At 31.5% G+C, this 22,290-nt stretch overlaps 2 protein-coding genes, 1 long non-coding RNA gene and 1 pseudogene across 3 annotated transcripts; 2 read left to right on the top strand and 2 right to left on the bottom strand.

Moving 5' to 3' along the window:
• Nucleotides 1-535: 535 nt before the first annotated feature.
• LOC148204853 (protein MAINTENANCE OF MERISTEMS-like) lies at nt 536-1,339 on the bottom strand. The gene is made up of 2 exons (XM_088092493.1): nt 967-1,339; nt 536-897 (listed from the first exon to the last, which is right to left on the bottom strand). Exons 1-2 carry the CDS (start codon nt 1,337-1,339, stop codon nt 536-538), a joined length of 735 nt encoding a protein of 244 aa, XP_087948619.1.
• A 10,790-nt stretch (nt 1,340-12,129) lies between these two features.
• LOC148204852 (uncharacterized) lies at nt 12,130-12,766 on the bottom strand. Its single transcript, XM_088107363.1, has one exon. It carries the CDS (start codon nt 12,689-12,691, stop codon nt 12,380-12,382), a length of 312 nt encoding a protein of 103 aa, XP_087963489.1. The 5' UTR covers nt 12,692-12,766; the 3' UTR covers nt 12,130-12,379.
• A 5,131-nt stretch (nt 12,767-17,897) lies between these two features.
• LOC124832065 (uncharacterized) lies at nt 17,898-18,286 on the top strand. Its single transcript, XR_015785308.1, has 2 exons — nt 17,898-18,029; nt 18,097-18,286. It is a non-coding gene; the product is annotated as an uncharacterized LOC124832065 (long non-coding RNA).
• Nucleotides 18,287-20,542: 2,256 nt separating this feature from the next.
• On the top strand, nt 20,543-21,339 carry LOC124832064 (phytosulfokines-like; annotated as a pseudogene).
• Nucleotides 21,340-22,290: the final 951 nt, after the last annotated feature.

The following is a 22,290-nucleotide window of genomic DNA, read 5'->3' as shown; positions in this document are numbered from 1 at the left end:
TAACTACATCATAAGTGAGGGCATCCAGAAATGTTCGGCCCTCTGTCAAACTCCAACCCACCCTCGGGGGTATGTATCGTGAAGCACGTGGATCAAGTTCTGTGTACCTCTCAGACACTTGCCTCCTTCACATTGTAGGAAAGTGCTCATATATCCAACTCTACAAAAAAAACATTACTTCAATCGTGGGTTTCATTGTCAAACAATATTAAAATAAACTTAGAAGATGGTAATGTACCTGTAGAAGAGTGGAATATCCAGCTATTTGTCTGATCTCATAGAAGCTAGCATCTCCTAGCTGCTCATATGTATGTGCAAGTGTTGCTGCTCCCCAAGCATATCTCGAACAAGCATTCAAGTCTCGCAAGAGAAGGAGATACGATACCTTAATTAGAGTCGCACTCTTATTCGTAAAAATTGTGCATCCAAGCAGATGCAACAAGTACGCCCGAGCAGCACACTCCCAACGCTCCTGCTGGATGCACTCCTGGTAGACCTCGCGTAGCCAGCTGAGCCTAACTTTTGGACCACGTGACTATTTCATCTCAGCTGAAGCTTTATCGTGGTCCACACCAAGCAGCTCCATGATATGAGATCGAGCCTCATCATACTCTAACTCGTCAACCTCACAAAATTGTCCCATGATGGGTAGGTGGAGCAAATTCATAACGTCATCTAATGTGACGGTCATCTCACCTATCGGTAGGTGGAAAGTATTAGTCTCTATGTGCCACCTCTCCGAAAGGGCAACGATCAATCCATGATCGGCATACTCGTATGAGAGGTTTACTAAACAACCCAACCCCGACATGGAGATATAAGGCTCAATGGCCTCATGATACATTCCAAAATGCTTCAATTTTTTGCCATGGGTGACAACCTTTATCCCCTTCGATCCTGAATACAAACATAATTATATAAAAAAAATGTAACATTTATTAAACAATTAAAATTTAGATTGATGACTAACCCGGCCTTGCCATATGGCAAATGCAACATGCTGGGTATAGTGAGTAAGTAAGGAGGTGTCATGTGGACCTCCTGGGAATCCATCATCTTCAGCTTCGTCTTCATCTTCATCTTCACCTTCACCTTCATGTTCTTGTTGATTACAGTCATGCTGCTGCTGAATATCCTCCTCTTCAACGTAATCATCCTGACTATTTCCATGCTGTAATAACTCTTCCTGCTCCTCATTATCATGCTCATGAATAACGTCCACGCGATATTCTTCTACTCGTCTTCTACGAGCAGATGTTGTAGGTCGTCTTCTTTCATCTGATGGCTCACTATGAGAGGATGAAGCCTCACCATGATATCCACCTCTAGTTTTAACCATATCTATTAACCAATTATATCATTAACATATTATATACAAAAAAATAATTAATAATGTAATCAAAAATATTCAAACAAATAAAAAATAATATAAAAATCTAAAAAAATTACATATATAATAATTAAATTATTACAAAAAATTCCAAATTAATAAATATTATTTATTTCAATAAACAATTTAATTATTATTTTAATTTAAAAAAAATTAAAAAAATTGAATAAAATTAAATATACGAAAATAAGAGAGTCACCACATAAATACTTTATATTTCTATATTATTTTGATACCTAGTATAAAAAAATCTTTTTAACTAGTATAAAAAGCCCATTTTACATTAGTATCTACTGGTTCACATTATTATCTACTACATATTAGTATCTACTACATTAGTATCTACTGTGTATATAGTGTCAGTAACCATTTGAAATTAGTATCTACTAGTATAAAAAAATCATTTTACATTAGTATCTTCTGGATATAGTGTAAATAAAAAACACTTAAGAAAACATTTCAAAAAAAATATAAAGAATTCAAAAAAAATATCATAATCATGGCAACAACACGAACAGATCAAGATTCAATTCAAATTCAAATGAAGAAACAGTGTCAAACTGCATATCACATATATTATCTATATTTAATTAAAAAAACTAAGTCTGAAAAACGCCATTTTTAAAATCCGCTCTCTTTTCTCCTTGCCGCAGATCGAAGTCCGGTTCTGTGCTCCGGTTATACGTTTGCCGCAGATCGAACTGCGGCGTGCACCTCCAGCGAGCCGCACTTCCAACTGCGGCTCTGATCCTTGCCGCACTTCCAAATGCGGCGTGCACCTCCAGCGAGCCGCACTTCCAACTGCGGCTCTGATCCTTGTCGCACTTCCAACTGCGGCGTGCACCTCCAGCGAGCTCCGATCCGATCACGACCCACGAACCCAATCACGACCCACGAACCCAACCAAGCACATAACAGGAAACAAATATATTACATGATGGAAGCTGCTAACGTGGACGCCAGCGAGGAACGCGAGCAAAGCAGCGGATGCCAGAGACAGATGACGGAGAGAAAAAGAGGGAGGAAGGAGGGGGTGTAGGTCTAGGGTTTTACTGAGATGCGGCAGGGAGTGAGGTGAGATGCGACAAGGGAGTGAGATAAGTTTTAGGGTTTCAAATTGAGTGAACCTTTTTAAATAATTTTTTTCTCTCTCCTCGTTGACTGTGAAAGGGCACATTTGGAATTATAATTTTTTTTGGAGGTGCAGGATGAGGGTGGTGAGGTGCAGGAAGAATGACTCAGAAAAATGTAGCTTTTATTTTGTTGGAGTATTCAAAGATGATATTATCTTCTATAAACTGTTTCATTGGACCTTTGAATGACATCAAAGTAACTAGTGGAGCTATTTCTCTTTTGTTATGACAGAGAAATGACTTGGAAAGGTTATTCTTACAGTGAATCGAGACTTGGAGAAGAAACTCTTGTTCTATCTTGTGAACAATGCATTACAACATCATAAAAGAAGTTGCATTTATATATTTTGTAAATCTAGATTCATATTGTTAATCTGTGCCCTTAACTCTTATGTGTCTTATGTAGATAATAGATTTTATCTTTAAAAGTATTAAATCTGACAGGCTATAATGTTATAAGTTTTTTCTCATCATGAATTTTACATTTGAATGAAAATATGCAACTTCTGGAACTTTGATGCCCTGTTCCAGCCCCAACAACACCCAACTTGTGATTCACATGATACATTTGTTTTGGAAAGTCAGTAAAACCTTAGTTGTTTTGATTATGCTAATCTTGTATCATCTGTTTCTATTTTGAGAACCTGAAACACATATTTGCAGCTCCTTCAACAACAAAGGAATTGCCAGAAGATTATGTTCTGAGAGTGAAGTACCTTCTTGAATCTAGTGGTTATGGGTCTAAGGCCACACAAAAAGAACACAATTTCTGCCACACACACAATGACAGAGACAAAACAACATGAAAACGAAAATAAGAAAGAAAGCAAGCATCACTTGAGTAGAACTTGTTCTCGAGAACCATTCAATTTTGAAAGTAAAACTTACCTCGAAAGCAAAATGGTCGACAATGCCAACCTCTGCAGACCATGACCCCTACGAACTTAATAAGCCCACTTCACCCCAACGCCGCTGTCAAGCCAACCTCGATGACACACCACTATTGCCACAAACGCCAACTAGCACGACTCACCACCCTACTAGGAACACCACAAACCCTACCCGCACAAACCGCAAAACACCAACCACACCAACAAACAGAGCTTCGCGTCAACAACACGAGAACGCCTTAGGGTGACCAAAATGGCACTCCACCTTCTGATGTTTGGCACAGGGCAAGCGCAAGACGAAATTTAGGTAATTTGGGAAAGAGATGGATTTCTGAAATTTGGGTAATTTGGGGACGAAACCCAAATTTTTGACTTAAAGCCATTGATGACATTACGGATAGTCAAAAGCCCTCGGTAAATTATGTCACCATCGCTTTACCAAAGGCCATAAGGTCGTCGATAAATAGCGCGTTTCCTGTAGATGTTTGTGTCCATAAGCAACCTAAAAGAGTGTTTGTCATGTTATATGTCTTAAGACGTTACCCTCTTTTAATTAACAACATGTGATCTTGTAGATTACACATTCAACAAAGTGGTTTAGCTAAAAGTGATATGTGTTCAAGAAAATAATTGTATTTAATAAGAGATTGTTGGATCCAAATAATATTTGTGTTTAATTAAGACTGATAGTGTTCCAAATAACAATTGTACTTAACCATAAATGATTGAGTATAGAAAATACTTATATTTAGTTATAAGTGATTAAATACAAATAATACTTGTTGTTTATCAGAAAATAGTTTAGTCTAAATAATTACCTATTTTTTACTTTTCAGTATTGATCTCCATTATTAAAACTTGATTATATTGTAAAAACTATATATAACTTATGGTTTTAGGTAAATTAGTATACAAATATCTTAAGCAAATCTCTCTATTTTTTTATTACTTAATGTTAACTAATCTTGAAATGAGATATTTAAAAAAATAAATAATCGTTGAAAAAATATCTAAAAGTAATACCTATGTTAATTTGAAGTTGGATAAGACAGATAATTTTCAAATGTAGTAGTCGTTTAGAATACTTGTTTGACTATGCATTTGTTCAACTTTAAACTTTATTTGTGTGTATTTATTAAACAAAGCTTTGTAAAAGGTTTTTAAAAAAATATTAATACACAATTAATCATATCCCTTCTTATGTATTTTATATGGTTTTGAATGGTAATTCTTTTACAATTTATACCATACATATGTTTAGTTCATCATTTTAATAGTTTATACATAAATTTAGTCAACTAAAGTTTTTTAGAAAGAGAATGAGTGATGATGCTTTTCATATTTAAATCTTCTTTTAACTTCATTTGGTTTAGAATTGTTAAGATTGGGACAATATTATTTAGACATATTGTAAATGCTCAAATAAGTAAAATAGTCATGCAAGAATAATTTGAAAGTAAACAATATATATATATATATATATATATATATATATATATATATATATATATATATATTACAAGATTTTTTTTTCAGTTATGTTGAAAATGACTCAATTATATTTTAGTGAATCATAGATAAAGTAAAAAAAAATCAAGCATGAGATAAAATAATATCTTAACCTTCAATTAATCATTAAAATAATGAGATATTATATTCAATAAGTATTGTGTAATGCTTAAAGTTTCATAAACAATGTTAGAAAGTTATTACGGTAAGACAAAGATTTGAAAGCAATAGATACAAATAATGCTTGACAAATAAAAAAATCAGAAAGCACATAGTAGACGGAATTCAAACAAGACTAGGTTTGATAAAGCGGATAATATTTTTCAAATTAAAGAATTTAAAAACAATTAATATCATTCAAAAGTCACCATAGATAAAGAATAGCTTTCAAAATAGGATTTGCAATATGAAGAATAACATACTAAAATCGATATCATTGTTACAATGTCTACTGAAAATAACATACATAATTTTAATTAAAAATAGGAATATTCGAATAAAAAATATTTAAATATTTTAGTTTAATATAATCCATATTTAAAAATTCTTATTTACGAGTAAAATCCTTTTTGAACCAATGATATATTTTCATACTAATTATTAAAATTCTCTATCAACAACCATCTATAATAAATTTCTCGTAAACATTACCACACCATTATCCAAATCTTAATTAAATATTGAGTTTTTGTATTTTTTTTATTATTAAGCTATGGTTTATATTAAATATTACAGTTTTATTTGATTACTGTTTTTGAATACAGTAACCTTGTTAGGTTTAGTTATTCTGTTTTCTGTTTTGTTTTCCGTTTGTTTTCCCTTCCCTCTTGAACTCTATAAATAGAGTTTTCCCTCACACAGACAGTTGTAATTTTTCATGCTCATTTCAAATAATAACATCAGTTTTCTTTTCTTAAATCAAGCTAGGAGTTTTGTTTACTAACCTGTTATCCGTGCTCCTCCGGTCTTCTTCCTTGCCTCCGGTGAAGGTAGCACCTCGCTCCGGTGACGGGTCTCCATGAAGCCCTAGAATCTCCCTTTCCCACTCGATGCTTCCTATCACACACTGTCTTTCTGTTCTCGAGACAGCTTTCGGCCTATAACGAAAGCTTCTTGCGTTTTGGGTTTATTTCGTGCGTTTTGGGTTAAAGGCCACTGGGCCTATTACTTTCTGATGTGGCCCATTCTCTTTATGGTATCAAGAGCAGAAACTCACTTCCGCTGCCCAGATTTCGTTCTTTGATGTTTCTTGATTAGTTTCTTGCTTTCTTTTACCATGGATACTGCAGACCAGCCTGCCAGTCCTTTCTACCTACACCCAGGGGAGAATCCAGGATTAACCCTCATTTCTCAAGTACTGGGTGAGAATAATTACTCTTCTTGGAGCAGAAGCATGAGAAGAGCACTCCTATCCAAAAATAAAATCAAATTTATCGATGGGTCTATCAAGAAACCCAAGAAAACTGAAGCCTTGTTTGATGCATGGGAAAGATGCAACATGATGGTACTCTCGTGGATTGTAAAAACACTTTCTCCAGAAATTGCAGAAAGTGTAATATATGTTGAAGAAGCCAAAGAATTATGGGATGAGTTAAAGGAGAGATTCTCTAAAGGTGACTATTTTAAAATTTCTGACCTTCTCCAAGACATTCATTCAATCAAACAAGGGGAAAGAACTGTTAATCAATTCTTTACTGACTTAAAAATTCTCTGGGAAGAACTGGAATCCCTTCGACCCATACCCAACTGCACCTGTGATATCCCTTGCAGCTGTGAACTCTCAAGAACTTCTCTAAAATATAGAGAAGTAGAGCACGTTATATGTTTTTTAAAAGGGTTAAATGATACCTATAATACTGTCAGGACCCAGATTTTGTTGATGGAACCTTTACCAAACATCAATCGTGTTTTCTCCCTCATTATGCAGCAAGAAAGACAAGAAAGGTCTGTATCTGGCACTGCCAGCCATAATCACTCTACTGAAACCAGTAAAGTCATAGCCAATGTTACTAACAAGAACAGCAGCTGGAAAACAGACCAGACCTGGAAAAATCAAGGTCGTGGTGCTGGGTCACATAGTTTGGGCAGAGGGAGAGGAAAGAATCCTAATTACGGAAAACAGTGCTCTTACTGCAACAAGATGAATCACACTGTGGATGAGTGCTACTCCAAGCATGGTTTTCCACCTTGGTACAAAAAGAATGATAGCAATCAAGAGAAAAACAATGGCTGGAACTCTACTAATGTCTGCCAAAGCAATTCTGGATCAGAGAATACTCGTCAGGGAGACACCAGCACTGTTTTTAACAAGCTCACCCCAGAGCAAATTGAAAAAGTTCTAAAACTGATTGAGAAAGCTGATGAGCCTACACATAAGATCAATCAAATGCAGAGGAATGACAAGGAAGACAACCCAGGTAATCTTTCTTGGATTATTGATACTGGGGCCACTGATCATGTAACCCATGAGAAAGGGAATTTTGTCACCTTCTATAAGATTAAACCCGTTACTGTTAAATTGCCTAATAATTCTGTTATTACTGCCAAACATGCAGGAACTGTTCAGTTTTCTAAAGATTTTATTATCTTTAATGTGCTTTATATCCCTGATTTTTCTTTCAATTTAATTTCTGTTCAAAGTCTTATAAGAGACTTGAATTGTAGCCTAATTTTTTCTTCTGAGCTTTGTCAGATAAGGGAGAACTCTACATTGAGGATGATTGGGTGTGCTAACTCTTACAAGGGCCTTTACTATCTACAAAATTTTCAGAATCCTAACCAGTGCATTGTTCCAGGATCTGTTCTTTCTTTTAAACATGTTGATGTAAATCTATGGCACTATAGACTTGGCCATCCTGGACACAAGACTGTCAAACAGATTTGTGAACATTTTCCTTATGTTCAAATGAATAATGATACTGTTTGTGATGTTTGCCACTATGCTAAACAACATAAATTGCCTTTTCCCATAAGCAATTCCTTATCTACTGCATGTTTTGAAATGATTCACTGTGACATATGGGGTCCTTTTTCTGTTTCTTCTGTTCATGGGCATAAATATTTTCTTACTATTGTTGATGATTATAGCCGACATACATGGATATTTTTGATGAACACCAAGGGCCAAACTAGAGACTTATTACAGAATTTTATTATTAAAATTAAGAATCAGTTTGGAAAAATGATTAAGACTGTTAGAACTGATAATGGACCCGAGTTCAACTGTGTCAATTTATATGACTTGCATGGTATTAGTCATCAAACTAGTTGTGTGGAGACCCCTGAGCAAAACTCTGTTGTTGAACGTAAGCACCAACACATTCTAAATGTTACCCGTAGTCTTATGTTTCAATCCAACATCCCTAATAGCTATTGGTCCTATGCTGTGAGCCATGCAGTCTATCTCATAAATAGATTGCCTACTCCCATTCTTAACAATAAAACCCCTTATGATCGTATCTATAATGTTCCCCCCACTTATTTAGACTTAAAGACTTTTGGATGTCTCTGTTTTGCTTCCACCCTAGAAGCTGGCAGGACCAAACTTGACCCTAGAGCAAGGAAAGGAATTTTCCTTGGATACAAAAGTGGAGTCAAGGGTTATATTGTCCTTGACATCAACACTAGAGAACTTTTTATAAGCAGGAATGTTGTTTTCTATGAAGACATTTTTCCTTGGAAGCATCAGCAGAACAACCCAAGTGTGAATGATGAAGAAGCTGACAGAATCACTTTCTTCCATGATTCCCTAGGCAGTCCTGCCTCCAATAATGATGAAAGGCGTGCAGAAGAAGAGATACAGCATGATGTTGTTGAAGAGAATAGGATTGATAATGAAATCAATAACAGTGAAGGGGATCATGGCTACAGGAGATCTGATAGGATCCGAAAGCCTCCAGGATATCTAGATGACTACATTCATCAGGTTAATCAATCCTTGTCTGTGAAAAATAAATTTAAAACACCTTACCCCATTTCTGATCTATTATGTTGTGATTCTTTGACAGAAAAACACTCAAGATATACCATGGCTATCACTGCTAACAGTGAGCCCCACTCTTATAATGAGGCCAAAGGGGTGAGTGAATGGGCAGAAGCAATGCGCAAAGAAATTAAAGCCTTGCAGGACAATAACACATGGTTTCTAACACAGCTTCCTCAAGGGAAGACTGCAATTGGATGCAGATGGGTTTACAAGATTAAATACAAGGCTGATGGCACCATAGAAAGATACAAGGCCCGCCTAGTTGCTAAGGGTTACACCCAGCAAGAAGGGATAGATTATTTGGACACATTCTCCCCTGTTGCCAAGCTAACTACCGTTAGATTACTCATTGCACTGGCAGCTTCTAAAAACTGGTTTTTACATCAACTAGATGTGAATAATGCATTCCTTCATGGAGACCTAAAAGAGGAAGTCTACATGGAACCACCCCCTGGTCTTAATGTTCACAAAGAAGGTCAAGTCTGCAGACTAACTAAGTCCCTATATGGCTTAAAACAGGCTAGTAGACAGTGGTTTGAGAAGCTGTCCAGTTTCCTCACCTCTGTTAGCTATATACAGTCAAAAAGTGATCACTCTCTCTTTATCAAAGACACACCTACTGGTTTCACAGCCTTGCTTGTTTATGTTGATGATATTATATTAGCAGGGAATTCCATGACAGAAATCAGTCACATAAAAAGCCTTTTGCATAACAGATTCCAAGTAAAGGATCTAGGAGAACTTAAATATTTCCTAGGGCTGGAGGTGGCGAGGTCCAAGAAAGGAATTCATTTGTCTCAAAGAAAATATGCCTTAGACATACTTGAAGAGACAGGAATGCTGAATTGCAAGCCCTGTTCAACTCCTTTTTTGAGTGACACGAGTACTCTGTACAGAAATGACAGCTATTTGAAAGATCCAACCTCCTATCGAAGATTGATAGGGAAGTTGCTTTATCTCACTAACACTAGACCTGATTTGTGTTTTTCTATTAATTTGCTAAGCCAATTTATACAATCTCCTACTGATTATCATTATCGGGCTATCCAGCATGTCCTTAGGTACATAAAGTCTAAACCCTCAGAAGGATTATTCTTTCCTGCTGACTCTCCCATACAGCTAAAGGCCTTCAGTGATTCAGATTGGGCAACTTGTCCAAATACTAGGAGGTCCACTACAGGTTTCTGTGTCTTCCTTGGATCATCACTCATCTCTTGGAAATCAAAGAAACAGAGCACTGTCTCCAGGTCCTCTACTGAGGCTGAATATCGTGCTTTGGCAGCCACTACTTGCGAGCTACAATGGATTCACTATCTATTAGAGGACTTACAGATTAAGGAAGCTGGAATTCCAGCTCTATACTGTGACAACAAATCAGCCAGACATATAGCTCATAATCAGAGCTTTCACGAAAGAACCAAGCATATAGAGCTTGATTGCCATGTTGTTCGTGAAAAAGTGCAAGCTAACCTTCTACATCTTCTTCCCATTCGCTCAGATGAACAACTAGCAGACATCTTTACCAAGTTTCCTCACCGAGTTCGGTTCGGATCGATTGTTCCCAAGCTTGGACTGGCAACTATACACCATCCAGCTTGAGGGGAGGCTATTAAATATTACAGTTTTATTTGATTACTGTTTTTGAATACAGTAACCTTGTTAGGTTTAGTTATTCTGTTTTCTGTTTTGTTTTCCGTTTGTTTTCCCTTCCCTCTTGAACTCTATAAATAGAGTTTTCCCTCACACAGACAGTTGTAATTTTTCATGCTCATTTCAAATAATAACATCAGTTTTCTTTTCTTAAATCAAGCTAGGAGTTTTGTTTACTAACCTGTTATCCGTGCTCCTCCGGTCTTCTTCCTTGCCTCCGGTGAAGGTAGCACCTCGCTCCGGTGACGGGTCTCCATGAAGCCCTAGAATCTCCCTTTCCCACTCGATGCTTCCTATCACACACTGTCTTTCTGTTCTCGAGACAGCTTTCGGCCTATAACGAAAGCTTCTTGCGTTTTGGGTTTATTTCGTGCGTTTTGGGTTAAAGGCCACTGGGCCTATTACTTTCTGATGTGGCCCATTCTCTTTAGTTTAAAGTTTAGGCTTTTACAAATCGGAAATGCATATATGTAAAGTTAAGAAGGTTTTTCATATTTTGATTCAATCCTAGCCTTAATTCCTAAACTTTCTTTCTATATATTATCCCTATGTTTCTCAAAATGTCTAAAACGTTTGAATTTAAATTGTAAGTAGAGAAATATGTAATCTTTAAACATTTTTAGAGTTAACTAAAGTGTAGTATTTAATAAGTATTAATAAGAGTGTTTATTAGGTTGAATAATATGATGACTTAATTTAATATAAATAAATTGAATTTTTTATTTTTTTTGGGAGAGATAATCCAACCAAAATTATTAAATAATAATGACATAACTACTATTTAACCTACTCAACTATTCTATTACCTAAAAGTGTATTTTCTAAAATTATAATTTATCATCATCTACCCTATATTCTTCACGTGCTTCCCAAATTTCCCCAGCATCCCTCTAATTTTTCCTCTTTTAAAAATTTCCATTTTTTCTAATCACAGTTCAAAAACATATATTTTAAGTCATAACCCTATTACCATATTTGTGAAAGAAGAAAAAAACCGATGAAATTCGAAAAAGGAGCAATAATTTCGATCTACTCTGACGCACATTCACTTTTTCTCGGACTTCGTATCACTTTTGTGACGGAAAAGAAAGTAGAAAAAAAGTAAAAGAAACTTTACCCAGTGAAAGATGGCGATGATCATGACCAAGAAGACCACATCATTGAATATCTTGAACATGTTAGGGACACACAAACACAGCAACAGCTTTTCTTTTTTCAAACAAAAAATTTCAAACCATCTTTAACCTTAAACTTTTTCTTCAAGTTTATCTCATAATGATTGTTAGAGCGTGCTCAATCTTCAATAATGACTGCTAATTCTTCTCACAAACATGAACTCAAAACAAAACCCGCATGATCATGATGGTCCAAGTAATAATGTTCCAAATTCGATCATTAATTTTTCAGAAATTCCACACCCACATTGGTTTTAATGTTTCTGGTATTTTCTTTTCATCAATCTGCTTTGCCTTGTTTGAATAGAACTCAATCTAAAACTTCTGAGTTTAAAATCTGTCACTAAGATTGCTGAATATCAAGAATGTCGAGAATTTCAACAACCAAACCAGTTGAAGTTGTTAACCCTTTTAGCATTTGAAATCAATCAAGCTTACAAGAACATTTTTTTTCCCAGCAAACTTAAAACATTCTCTGTATATATCCAAAAGCAATGAATGAAAAAGGTGTCCAGTTTTTTTCATTCACAGTGCTGAAATTACATAACTCCAAGAACTTCCTCACACTATATTATATAAAACATCAACACTTACCAAGAAAAGAGAGACGTTGACTTTTACTGTCAGGTGGGTCAAAAAGAAAAATGTTAACTTTTCTTTCCTTTCACTTTCCTTTTTCCGGTGGTGGTGGCGGCGGCGGGGCGGTGGCGGAGGTTTCCGTCGTTGAGGATCAACGGCATGTCGTCGTTGGCCTCATCGACATCTTCTTGGGTGGCAATTCTGATGCAGCAATGTTCCAAGGAGGCAAAGAAAGCTGTTGTGACGCCATTGATGAACCACATGGCCACCCCATCAGGTTTTCCGCAACCTCTGACCTTGTTTTCGCCACCATTTTCGCTGCTATTTGTTGATCGGAGAGTGAAGAAGCCGTTCGTGGAGGAGGTGGTGGTGGCTGCCATGGCTACTGTTGAAGTGGCCACAACCAGAAGAAGATGGTGAAGGTTTTGGTAGCTAATGAACTTTTGCTAGGTTTAGTTATAACTGTGTAATTTGATTATATAGATGAACATTGACAAAATTAAAAAAATAATAATAATCTTAATTGCAATCTTGGTGTCCTAATATAATGGAAATTCAATTTAGTCTTTTTCACTCCCCCAATTAGGCTTCCTTTTTGTTTTCATTTAACAATTTGGATTTATTTGTTCTTGACATTTAATGTTTGTTTAATTGTATTTTTACTTTATGAGATTTGGAATAAACTTTTTTATATATATTTTAGTTTCTCAAATTAAAAAAAATAATTAATGTTCTCAATATATATTTTAGTTTATCAAGACGTGTGATGTTAACATAAATGATTATAAATGATCCCATGACCCTTGTTTAAGTTGTGTCCAAGTGTCATATTACATAAAAAAAAAGGTATTTTTAAGTGCGGAAGATTATTATATAAAAAAATTGAATAACTAAAAACATATTTACCTAATTTTATGAATTAGAAACATGTGAAATTTTTTAATATTTATTTAAAGTATATTAGGCAATAGTTTTGTCCATATCTCCTATAAATATTAATGGTAAAATTAACATAATTAAAATAAGAGGGATCAAGCTAAATAAAAAAAAAGTTAAACACCAATTGAAAGTATAATTAAGTGAATAACTATTGATTGGGCCATCTAAATATCATAATTATATGAATTTAGTCCCTCAATGACTTTGAATTTGTTGATGTGACAATTGAATAATAATGATATTTTAAGAGAGCACAGAAAATATAGATGGTGTGTTGTTAAAAACAGAAGAATTGGGTGTCAATGACATTAGTACTATTGATTGTTTTGGTGTAGTGATGATGATGGTGATGATATTAAAATAGAAACAAACAATAGTGCTAATTGCAGTAATGGGCCTGCAGGCCATGGGAAGGGCCCAGTAATAATTGGTTCAGAATATTGCTTTCAAAGGATGGCAGAAGAAAAAAAAAGGCAACAATTTTACATTTCAATTTGATTTTAACAAAATATTCATTTGACCAACGCAACTTAAAATGGTAAGTTTGATCTTTTATTAATTAAGCTTTTTATTACACAACAGTGAAATATTATCAAACTCTTTTTCTTTATGTACGTAGGGTCACCAATTTATTACGTTTGCACTTGATAAAAAAAGAAAAAAAATATTATTTTTCTTCATAAGTCTTGATTATCCAATTTAAAATTATACAATTCTTTGTATCAGATTTTAAGAGGAAAATAAAATTAGAGACAAAGAGACTAGTGTTGTGAATGTCTATGTCTTCTTTGATAAGAAAAAAAAGAAAAAAGTCACTAAAAATGTAAGAAAACTAATTTGAAGAAAATGTTTTATACCATATCTTATATATTAGGTTTATTTTGTTGTTTAGTTAAATATTTATTGAGATTTTCTGTGTTGTTATCCACTTTGTTGGTGGACAAAATAGTTTTTATTAATTCTTGAAAGTTTCAAGATAACTTGTGATATTTTCATTAATTATTATTAGCGAAAGATTTGATTGGACCATGTACCGTAAATTTTTAATTTATACTGAGATTTTCTCATATTAGAAAATATTTTGTTCTTAAATTAAATTATAAGTCATTTCGTTCCGCAACTTATAAAAGTAATGTAAAACTTCATTCGCAATAAATAATATATGAAAGTTATATTATATAATCCACTTGTATATAGCTTCATTTATCACATAAAAAAAAGTATACATGTTTTTTGTTATAACATATTTTATGAAAGAGTTTGTGAATTAGATATATGTTTTTGTTAGATTATGGTAGAGATGCGATTTGGGCATGAGAATGATTGGTGATAGTTGTTAGAAATATTGTTTTATGGTGACCTAATTTGAAGTGTGTAGGTGAAGGTGTGGATATCATGTGAATGTAGCATACTTTATGCACCATTCATCATTGCCTTTCTTTCTTGATTATCCCTTCAACCTTCTCGATCACTTCATGCTTATTATAATCAACTCACATTCCCAATACCTAAATTTAATATGGTAAATCGAAAGTGACAACCATCATAAACAAATCAAATCCCTAAGTAGGTCTTACCATTAAAATAAACAAAAAATTATAATGCATTAAGACCACTTGCAAATCATATAATCAAAAAATTATATTTAAAATTAAAAGTAATTTTATTATGATAATTCTAATTCTAAAAGTATATATTTTATTTTATTTTAAAAAGTTAAAAGAATTCGATAGTTCAACATACGTATAAAAGAATGAGTTGGACTAACCTAATAAAATATTTTAAGTATTCTATTAGTTTTATCGAGCTAGTCTAGAGTGACTTATTTTACACTTGTAGATATGAACATATTATTTTCTTTTCGTCACATATCGAATTTCCTTTCTCGCCATGTCTTTTATTTTAGATTTGGAAATATGCTTATATATCAAAGTTTTATCTGGAAATCAATATTATAGAAGCATTAATTTAAGTTATTTTACCGATTATTGAAAATATGTTTATATATTATAGCATTTATAAAAGCAACCAAAAAAGAATCTGATTAAAATCCCAAACTATTTTTTGTAATAATTATAAACAAAAACATATTAACTGAAATTTTCTTAATTCTATATAATAAGTATCTACTATATCACGGCACTTCTCCTTTATTCACTTCAATGCATTGTGGGAGAGTAATTGAGAGGATTTGAGAGGATTTCAAGATAAAATTTTTTATTGTTTATTTGAGTGAATTTGGAGGTAAACGAGAGTGGATTTGGAAGTAAATTTTTTTAATTTGTCACGTCAATAAAATCCTACACTAATTCTTACAAATTTTACTTCCAAATACACTCTAATTTACCTCCAAATTCACTCAAATAAACAACAAAAAAATTTATCTTCAAATCCTCTAAAATCTCTCCAATTACTCTCCCCAAATCCCTTCAAGTGAACAAGGCCTTACTGATAATGACCAATTTGACCTTCGGCTTGGATGCTTTTGGTTTTATGGGTGTAGTAGATTTCTTTCTGCTCCCTCACAAATTTAGACTTAAAATTTACAATTTTCAGTTTCAACTTTAATCACTATTTTGGTTTAGATGTATGATTCATTTTAATATTAATTTTTTTATTTAATTAAGTCTTAAAGTTTGTTAAATAGAATTAATTTATTTATTTTTGTTAAATTAAAGTTGAATTTATTTAAAAGGTAACATATGTCAATATTTTTGAATCATTTTTCATCTTCAAAATCCAAATTAATTATATTTAACAAATATTTAGGCTTAATTGAATAAAAAATATAATCAAAGTGAACACGAGTCTAAATATAAAAACAAAACTACTAATTAAGTCTAAATTATATAATCAAAACATTAAACATTAATATTTTTATATCTTAAAATGTATAACCTAAAATTAAAATTTTTATTTTAAAATGAAATTTTGAAATAAAAATTTATATTTTGGATTCTATTTTTTTCTGAAATAAAAAATAAAACATACATTTTAAATGGTATATAATTCAGAAGGTGCTTTTCAACAAAAAAAAAATTGTTGGCAATAAAATTAAACTTGCCCTGGAAGAAATCATAGTAGGAAATAGAAATGCATTCATGAACATGTAAAAGGAGTACACGACTGAGATAAAAACAAGAAAAATTAAATATAAAAGATAAGGACAAATACATTATTTCATCACCCCTATGTGAATGCAATAAGAAATTTAGGGGGTGAAGAAAGAAATGTCTTCATGGAGTTCTGATCCCAAATTCATTTAAGCTAGCCCAATTATTATTTCCAGGAAAATCGAAATCACACCCTAATTTAAATCATATTTTTATCTTTTTATCAATTATATTTTTTCTTGTGGAATTTTATTGTTTATTTGTTCAAATCTAAATTTCCAAAGAGATAAAGTCGTCAAACAAATTTAAGCTTAACACTTTAACTGCAACCAATCTTTGAGAAAACATCAAATTTACAACATAACAAAATGTTAAATAAAATATAATATCATAATGTATATATATACTACCGAATCAAAAGTGTTACCAAGTTTCAATCACATATTTAAAATAATTATTCATTCCAGATGTTTATATATATATATATATATATATATATATATATATATATATAATTTAGCTTACGACATTTATTATCCACTAGCGAAAACATACATTGTGCACTACAAGCTATGTTTATTTTTTCATTTGTTAGAAAATTTGTTAAATTATAAAATATTTTTTATTATATAAATATTTTTATCATAAATATTAAATTAAAAAAATAATTTTTTATTATGAATAATTGTTTGAATTTAAAAAAGTAATCGTTAAAGAGGTAAATTAGTATTATATGTCATGAAAAAAATATTTTAAAGAACGGTGAAACAATATCATAACCAAAGGGAGATCTACAAGACATCATAAAATCTGTTATAAAGAATTCTATATTCCAATAACAAAATACTCAAATTTTTAAAATAAATTTTATTTTCTGAAACTTATTAATTAAAGTTGACAAAATAAGTTAGAATCCATAAATCGATCTCTTACTATGTTAAGATTTGGAGGTCACGTTAATATTTTCAATCCAATGATCTACTCTTTCTTGTATGTCAAATCAGTAAACCAATGATCTAGGTTAACTTTTTTATAATATATTACTGTAAATATGTAAATATATAATTATATGGTAATTTAAATCATTAACATTTAATTAATTTCTAACTATTAATTATAATAAAGTAATTAAAGAAATAAAAGTAATTATTTTAATTTATCCGATTAAAAACATTAATCACTCAATTGAAATCTTAAAAAATATATATACATATATAAATTCTTAAAATAAATATTTTTGAAAAATAATTAAAAAAATCAGTAGACTGACGTGTCAACAACTGGCTGTTTCATCTACTGGCAAGACGGATCAAGATTTTCAATTTGTTTCAATACGATTTACCTAACATGGTAAAAGAAGAGAAAAAAAATACGTTTGTGATTCTTATTATTAATAATTATTAATTAATTGATATGGGAGAGAATAAGATTTTATTAACCTAAAATTAATTACATTTAATGTTTGTGGAGCTTACATTATGAATCCCAAAAAAACCCTAATTTTTTTGTATTATAAAAAGGCAATCGAAAGAAAGAAAATAACAAGCGATAGAAAAAAAAGAGAGTGAAGTGAAAAATGAGTAAAGTAGCCATCTTCTTCAGTTTGGCTCTTCTATTGAGCTTCAGTTTAATCGATGCCTCACGTCCTAACTCTTTCTTTGATGGGGTAAATTTAATTTTCTTCATTCTCTAATTTGATTTTTCATTCTCTGATTGGGTCGTTTGAATTGAAGGGTGTTTCAAGGGTTGAGATAGAAGATGAGATCTGTGAAGAAGGGGCAGAAGAATGTTTGAGAAAAAGAACTCTAGCTGCACATCTTGATTACATCTACACTCAAAATGCTAAAGAGGGTCAACACGATTGATGGAATCGTAATTTCTCTCTGCTTCTTTTTCATATATTAATAAACTCCTTTTCTTCAATCTTGCTTCAGTTTTATCATTCAGTGCAAGTGTGATGAAAATTTTGCATTATCAAAAAATTAATTTTAATTAAAAAAAATTATTAATTTTTATATTTTAATTCGGGTCGTAGCTATTGGAGAAACTATAGAAAACGTTTGGCACATTAAATGACTAATTAAACAATATTGCTGAGTTTTCCGAATTGTGCTACCGAATTCGTCTATGTGAAAATTTTATCATCTATTTGATTATTATTAATTATTATTAATTATTATTAAATGTGAATGTGGAATTAATAATAATACTATTAGAGTTAATCATTGTATCTGTACATGAGATATTATCCGTTTTGAAGTTAGAAAATTTGAAAAAAATTTAATTATTAAAATTCGAAAGATTATACGAGGAGGAATGCACACATAAACTGTTCTCAGTCTCAACTTTTATTTGTTGGTAACTTAAAATGTTTTGATGCATAAGTTAAAAATTAAATTTGAAGAAATTGTATGAGAGAGTTTCAACAAATTAGTTTGGACTTTGGAGTGATTTGCTTTCATCTGTTCACTGAGAGAAAAAATAAGAGGAAAAATTGAAAATTTTAATTTCTCCGAATACTATTTTTTTCTCGAGAAATTATTATGTAAAAGTTTGTCTGAATGTATATTATGTATTATTTTTTTCATGAGGTAGGTTCCGGATGAGTTAAAAGAAAATATGCAAGTAAATTTTTTTTTTCAAATTAATTATTAGTTCATAATAAGTGTAAAAAAAACTTAAAATAAGTATTGTTTTTATCTTTTATATAATATTAACTTTTTTTATTTATGTTCCAAATAATATTTTTAAAATAATATTCACAAGTTACATACACTACAAGGAAAAGTACAAATATTCGACAGACAATTAAAAATTAATTTTAGAGAGATGCAATTTATTATTAAACCTCATGCGCAATTTTTTCTTATATTTTTTTGTAAATAAAACAATAAACCAATATCACTTCTTGAAATTAACTGTTACACAAATTTTGAAGATGTTTTAATTTATATTTTAATAGATTAAATTTGATCTATATCGAGAAAATATCTTAAGGGTCTTCAATACTAAGTGACAAGTTAACAATTTCACTTAACGATAATAACAATTTTTTTAATAAGTACCATTGTTTTAAGTGTGTTTAAGCAAGGACAACTTAACAATTTCTTTTAACAAGGTAGTATGTACTCATTTTGAAATGCATCATATACATTTATAAAACAGAATTCGTCACAAAAATTTAATTTTTGTCAAAGAATTTCCCCCTTTTTGTAATGACCTTGTCATCATCATAAAAATATCATGACATATAAATGTGTTTTTGTAGTGACTTAAAAGGTTAAGAAACGAATGATGCATTTCCTTTAATTTAAATATCACCTTTTATTGTAATCATTTATCATGAATATATTGTTGTGCTTTTATTTTATAAATAATTTTGCAAATAAAAAAATTACTTAAGTTTTTTAAAGTAATTACGAGTTTTCTTGACACTTTAAATTTCAGTGTTTAAAATTTTTAATTTTTATTATACAACACAATTCAGGCGTTTATATAATACTAATTTAAACTATCTTTAATTTTATATAGCAAATTGTATAGTTGATAAATTTAATTTTCAATTTTTATCATCGTGATGTTTTTATCTTATAGACTCTTCAAAATTTCCGATATTTAACTGTCTCCTATAAAAAAAATTAAATAAGTAAAAAAAAAAGTGAGAATTAACCTCTTAAGAAAAGCTAATTCATAATTAACTTAAAATTTGTAAACTGACAAAATTTATAAATTAAAAAAATGTCAATTAATTATTGAGCAAGCAAAATAATATGAAAGAATGTAATTAACTATTTGATTAAATTACACGATCTTAAATATTAGAATGTTTATAATTATAATAAATCATCCTCTTAATACAATAATATTTTAACTTGTTATTGTATAAAAATATGCATATGAAAAACAAACCTAGTATCCAATATTAATTCTTTTAACCTAATTAAATTAATTTATAGAAATACACTGGAAACTGCTAAAATTTAATAAACTTGTGACCAAATACATTTATTCGACCATTTTGTTATGTTTTACTTAACCTATGTAAAAGTATATGTAGAAGGAGAAACATCAATTTCTTCCTTGGAAAATACAAACTACATTCAAAATGGGAGTAAAAAGTCAACAAAGTTTCAGACACGAGAATTTTATGTTTGAAGTGTAGATAGGGTTCTTTGTGGTTGTGTTTACACTCTCAATCCCAAACATACCCTCTATTCATTTCTCTATATATACACTCTCTTCCCACTCAACTCAGAATCTGAGTGATAAACAATAAGATTAGAAAGTTCAGCATGTCTAAACAAGCCACTTTCTTCACTTTGCTTCTTCTCCTAAGCTTCAACCTCATCCATGCCTCACGTCCACACCCTTCACTCAACACTTTCTCTTCTTTGCATGAGGTACGTCTAATTTCTTCTCACTTTGATTTCATCCATCTAGATACAGTTAAATGAATCAATCCTTGTGAAACTTTCTTCTGTAATCTTTTCTGGGTATGAGTGACTTCAGAAAATTGACTGTTATGTAAGTCCAAATATTTTCCTTTAGCATCAGATCATGAATTGCTGTGTCTGATAAATACTATAGTTGTTTGTTTGTTCTTTGTTCATTTTTTCTGGTTTTGAGAATTGGCATGTTTGAATACTGAAGGCAGAGGTAGACGGAGAGTTTTGCGAAGAAGAAACTGAGGAATGTTTGATGAGAAGAACACTAGCTGCGCATGTCGATTATATCTACACTCAGAAGAATAAACCCAAACCTTGATGGCATCACACCACCCTCAGGATCAAATATACCAATACAAAAAAATAATATACAATTAATAATACCTATACATGTGTGTACTTATTTCATAAATAAACATATGTGTTGGATTCAAGCTTGTTCTTTTGGCCTTTTTGTTACTTGATTTTGTGTTCTTTTTCTATGTATGTTTATATAATTGATTATGGTATTTCTCAAGTTCTTTTTATATATATATACGGCATGAACTGCATAAACTCAGAAACCTCTTTCTGCATAAACTGTTGCTTTGTTCTGATGTCTGGTATAGCAGTAATGTGAAGTTGAATAATCTGCTATGAAACTGTAGTATGCTTTAATCAATTTGAACACTGTTTCCTTAGCAACTGTGATGAGCTCTCAATAATTGGTGTGTACTATATATGATAGTAAAATCAATCAACTGAATTACATTTAAATAATTAAACATGAGTAAAGAATAACAGTTTGATGTTTTGCAAAACATAAATAAAATTAAGACTAAACCTTAAAATATCAGTTAATTATGTGCACAGAAGAAGAAATGTCAGAACACAGAAAGTCTATGTTCAACAGGTGTAGTGTCCTTCTCGAGGCTCAGAATGATAGATACTCGTCAGTTTTACATGACAAAAGAAGACCACATTTTAAATGAAAAAGAAAAAAGAGAGAAGAAAAAACCAAAAATCTACAGAAGTTACGTGACTAAAATGCCATCTAGTTATATAATCTAGTGATAAGACCCAACTCGGTGACTGGGGGAGAGAGAAATGCACTAAAAACCATGGTTTTGAGTCAAACAAAGTCACGTATGATAAAAAATATAATGCCACTTTAATTACCTTCTTGGATAGAATGCAATGAATAATCTTAATTTTATCATTTATCATAAATTATAATGTAATATAATGAGAATGTTTGCATAGATTAATGAAGATAGTTGATGCTGTAAATTTTTGAAAATAGATGATACATAAAGGTTCATAATGATACAAAATTGGAAAGTGTAACATCGTTCACGTTTTCCGACCAAAATTCAAGCTCTGATGTAACTATCAATCTCATGGTCCTCCACTGTGGTGTGAATTGGTCCCAACACCTAACTCTGTTGGTGGCACAAAAGTAAAAGCAGTGTCAAACAAGGCTGTGTTTGTTTGTCATCAAGC

This window comes from Vigna umbellata, chromosome 1 (genome assembly GCF_029865625.1).
Source record: "Vigna umbellata cultivar VRB3 chromosome 1, Vumbellata_1.0, whole genome shotgun sequence".
Classification (NCBI taxonomy): Eukaryota; Viridiplantae; Streptophyta; class Magnoliopsida; order Fabales; family Fabaceae; genus Vigna; species Vigna umbellata.
Note: the sequence above shows the minus strand (reverse complement) of the source record. Positions and strands in the feature narration are given on the sequence as shown.

Bases quoted from the DNA above. Each gene is read 5' to 3' on its own strand.
- LOC148204852 (XM_088107363.1), bottom strand. From the start codon at position 12,691: ATGGCAGCCACCACCACCTCCTCCACGAACGGCTTCTTCACTCTCCGA.
- LOC148204853 (XM_088092493.1), bottom strand. From the start codon at position 1,339: ATGGTTAAAACTAGAGGTGGATATCATGGTGAGGCTTCATCCTCTCAT. The intron at 898-966 runs GTCATCAATCTA...GTTTGTATTCAG, and splicing joins CATATGGCAAGGCCGGGTTA to GATCGAAGGGGATAAAGGTT.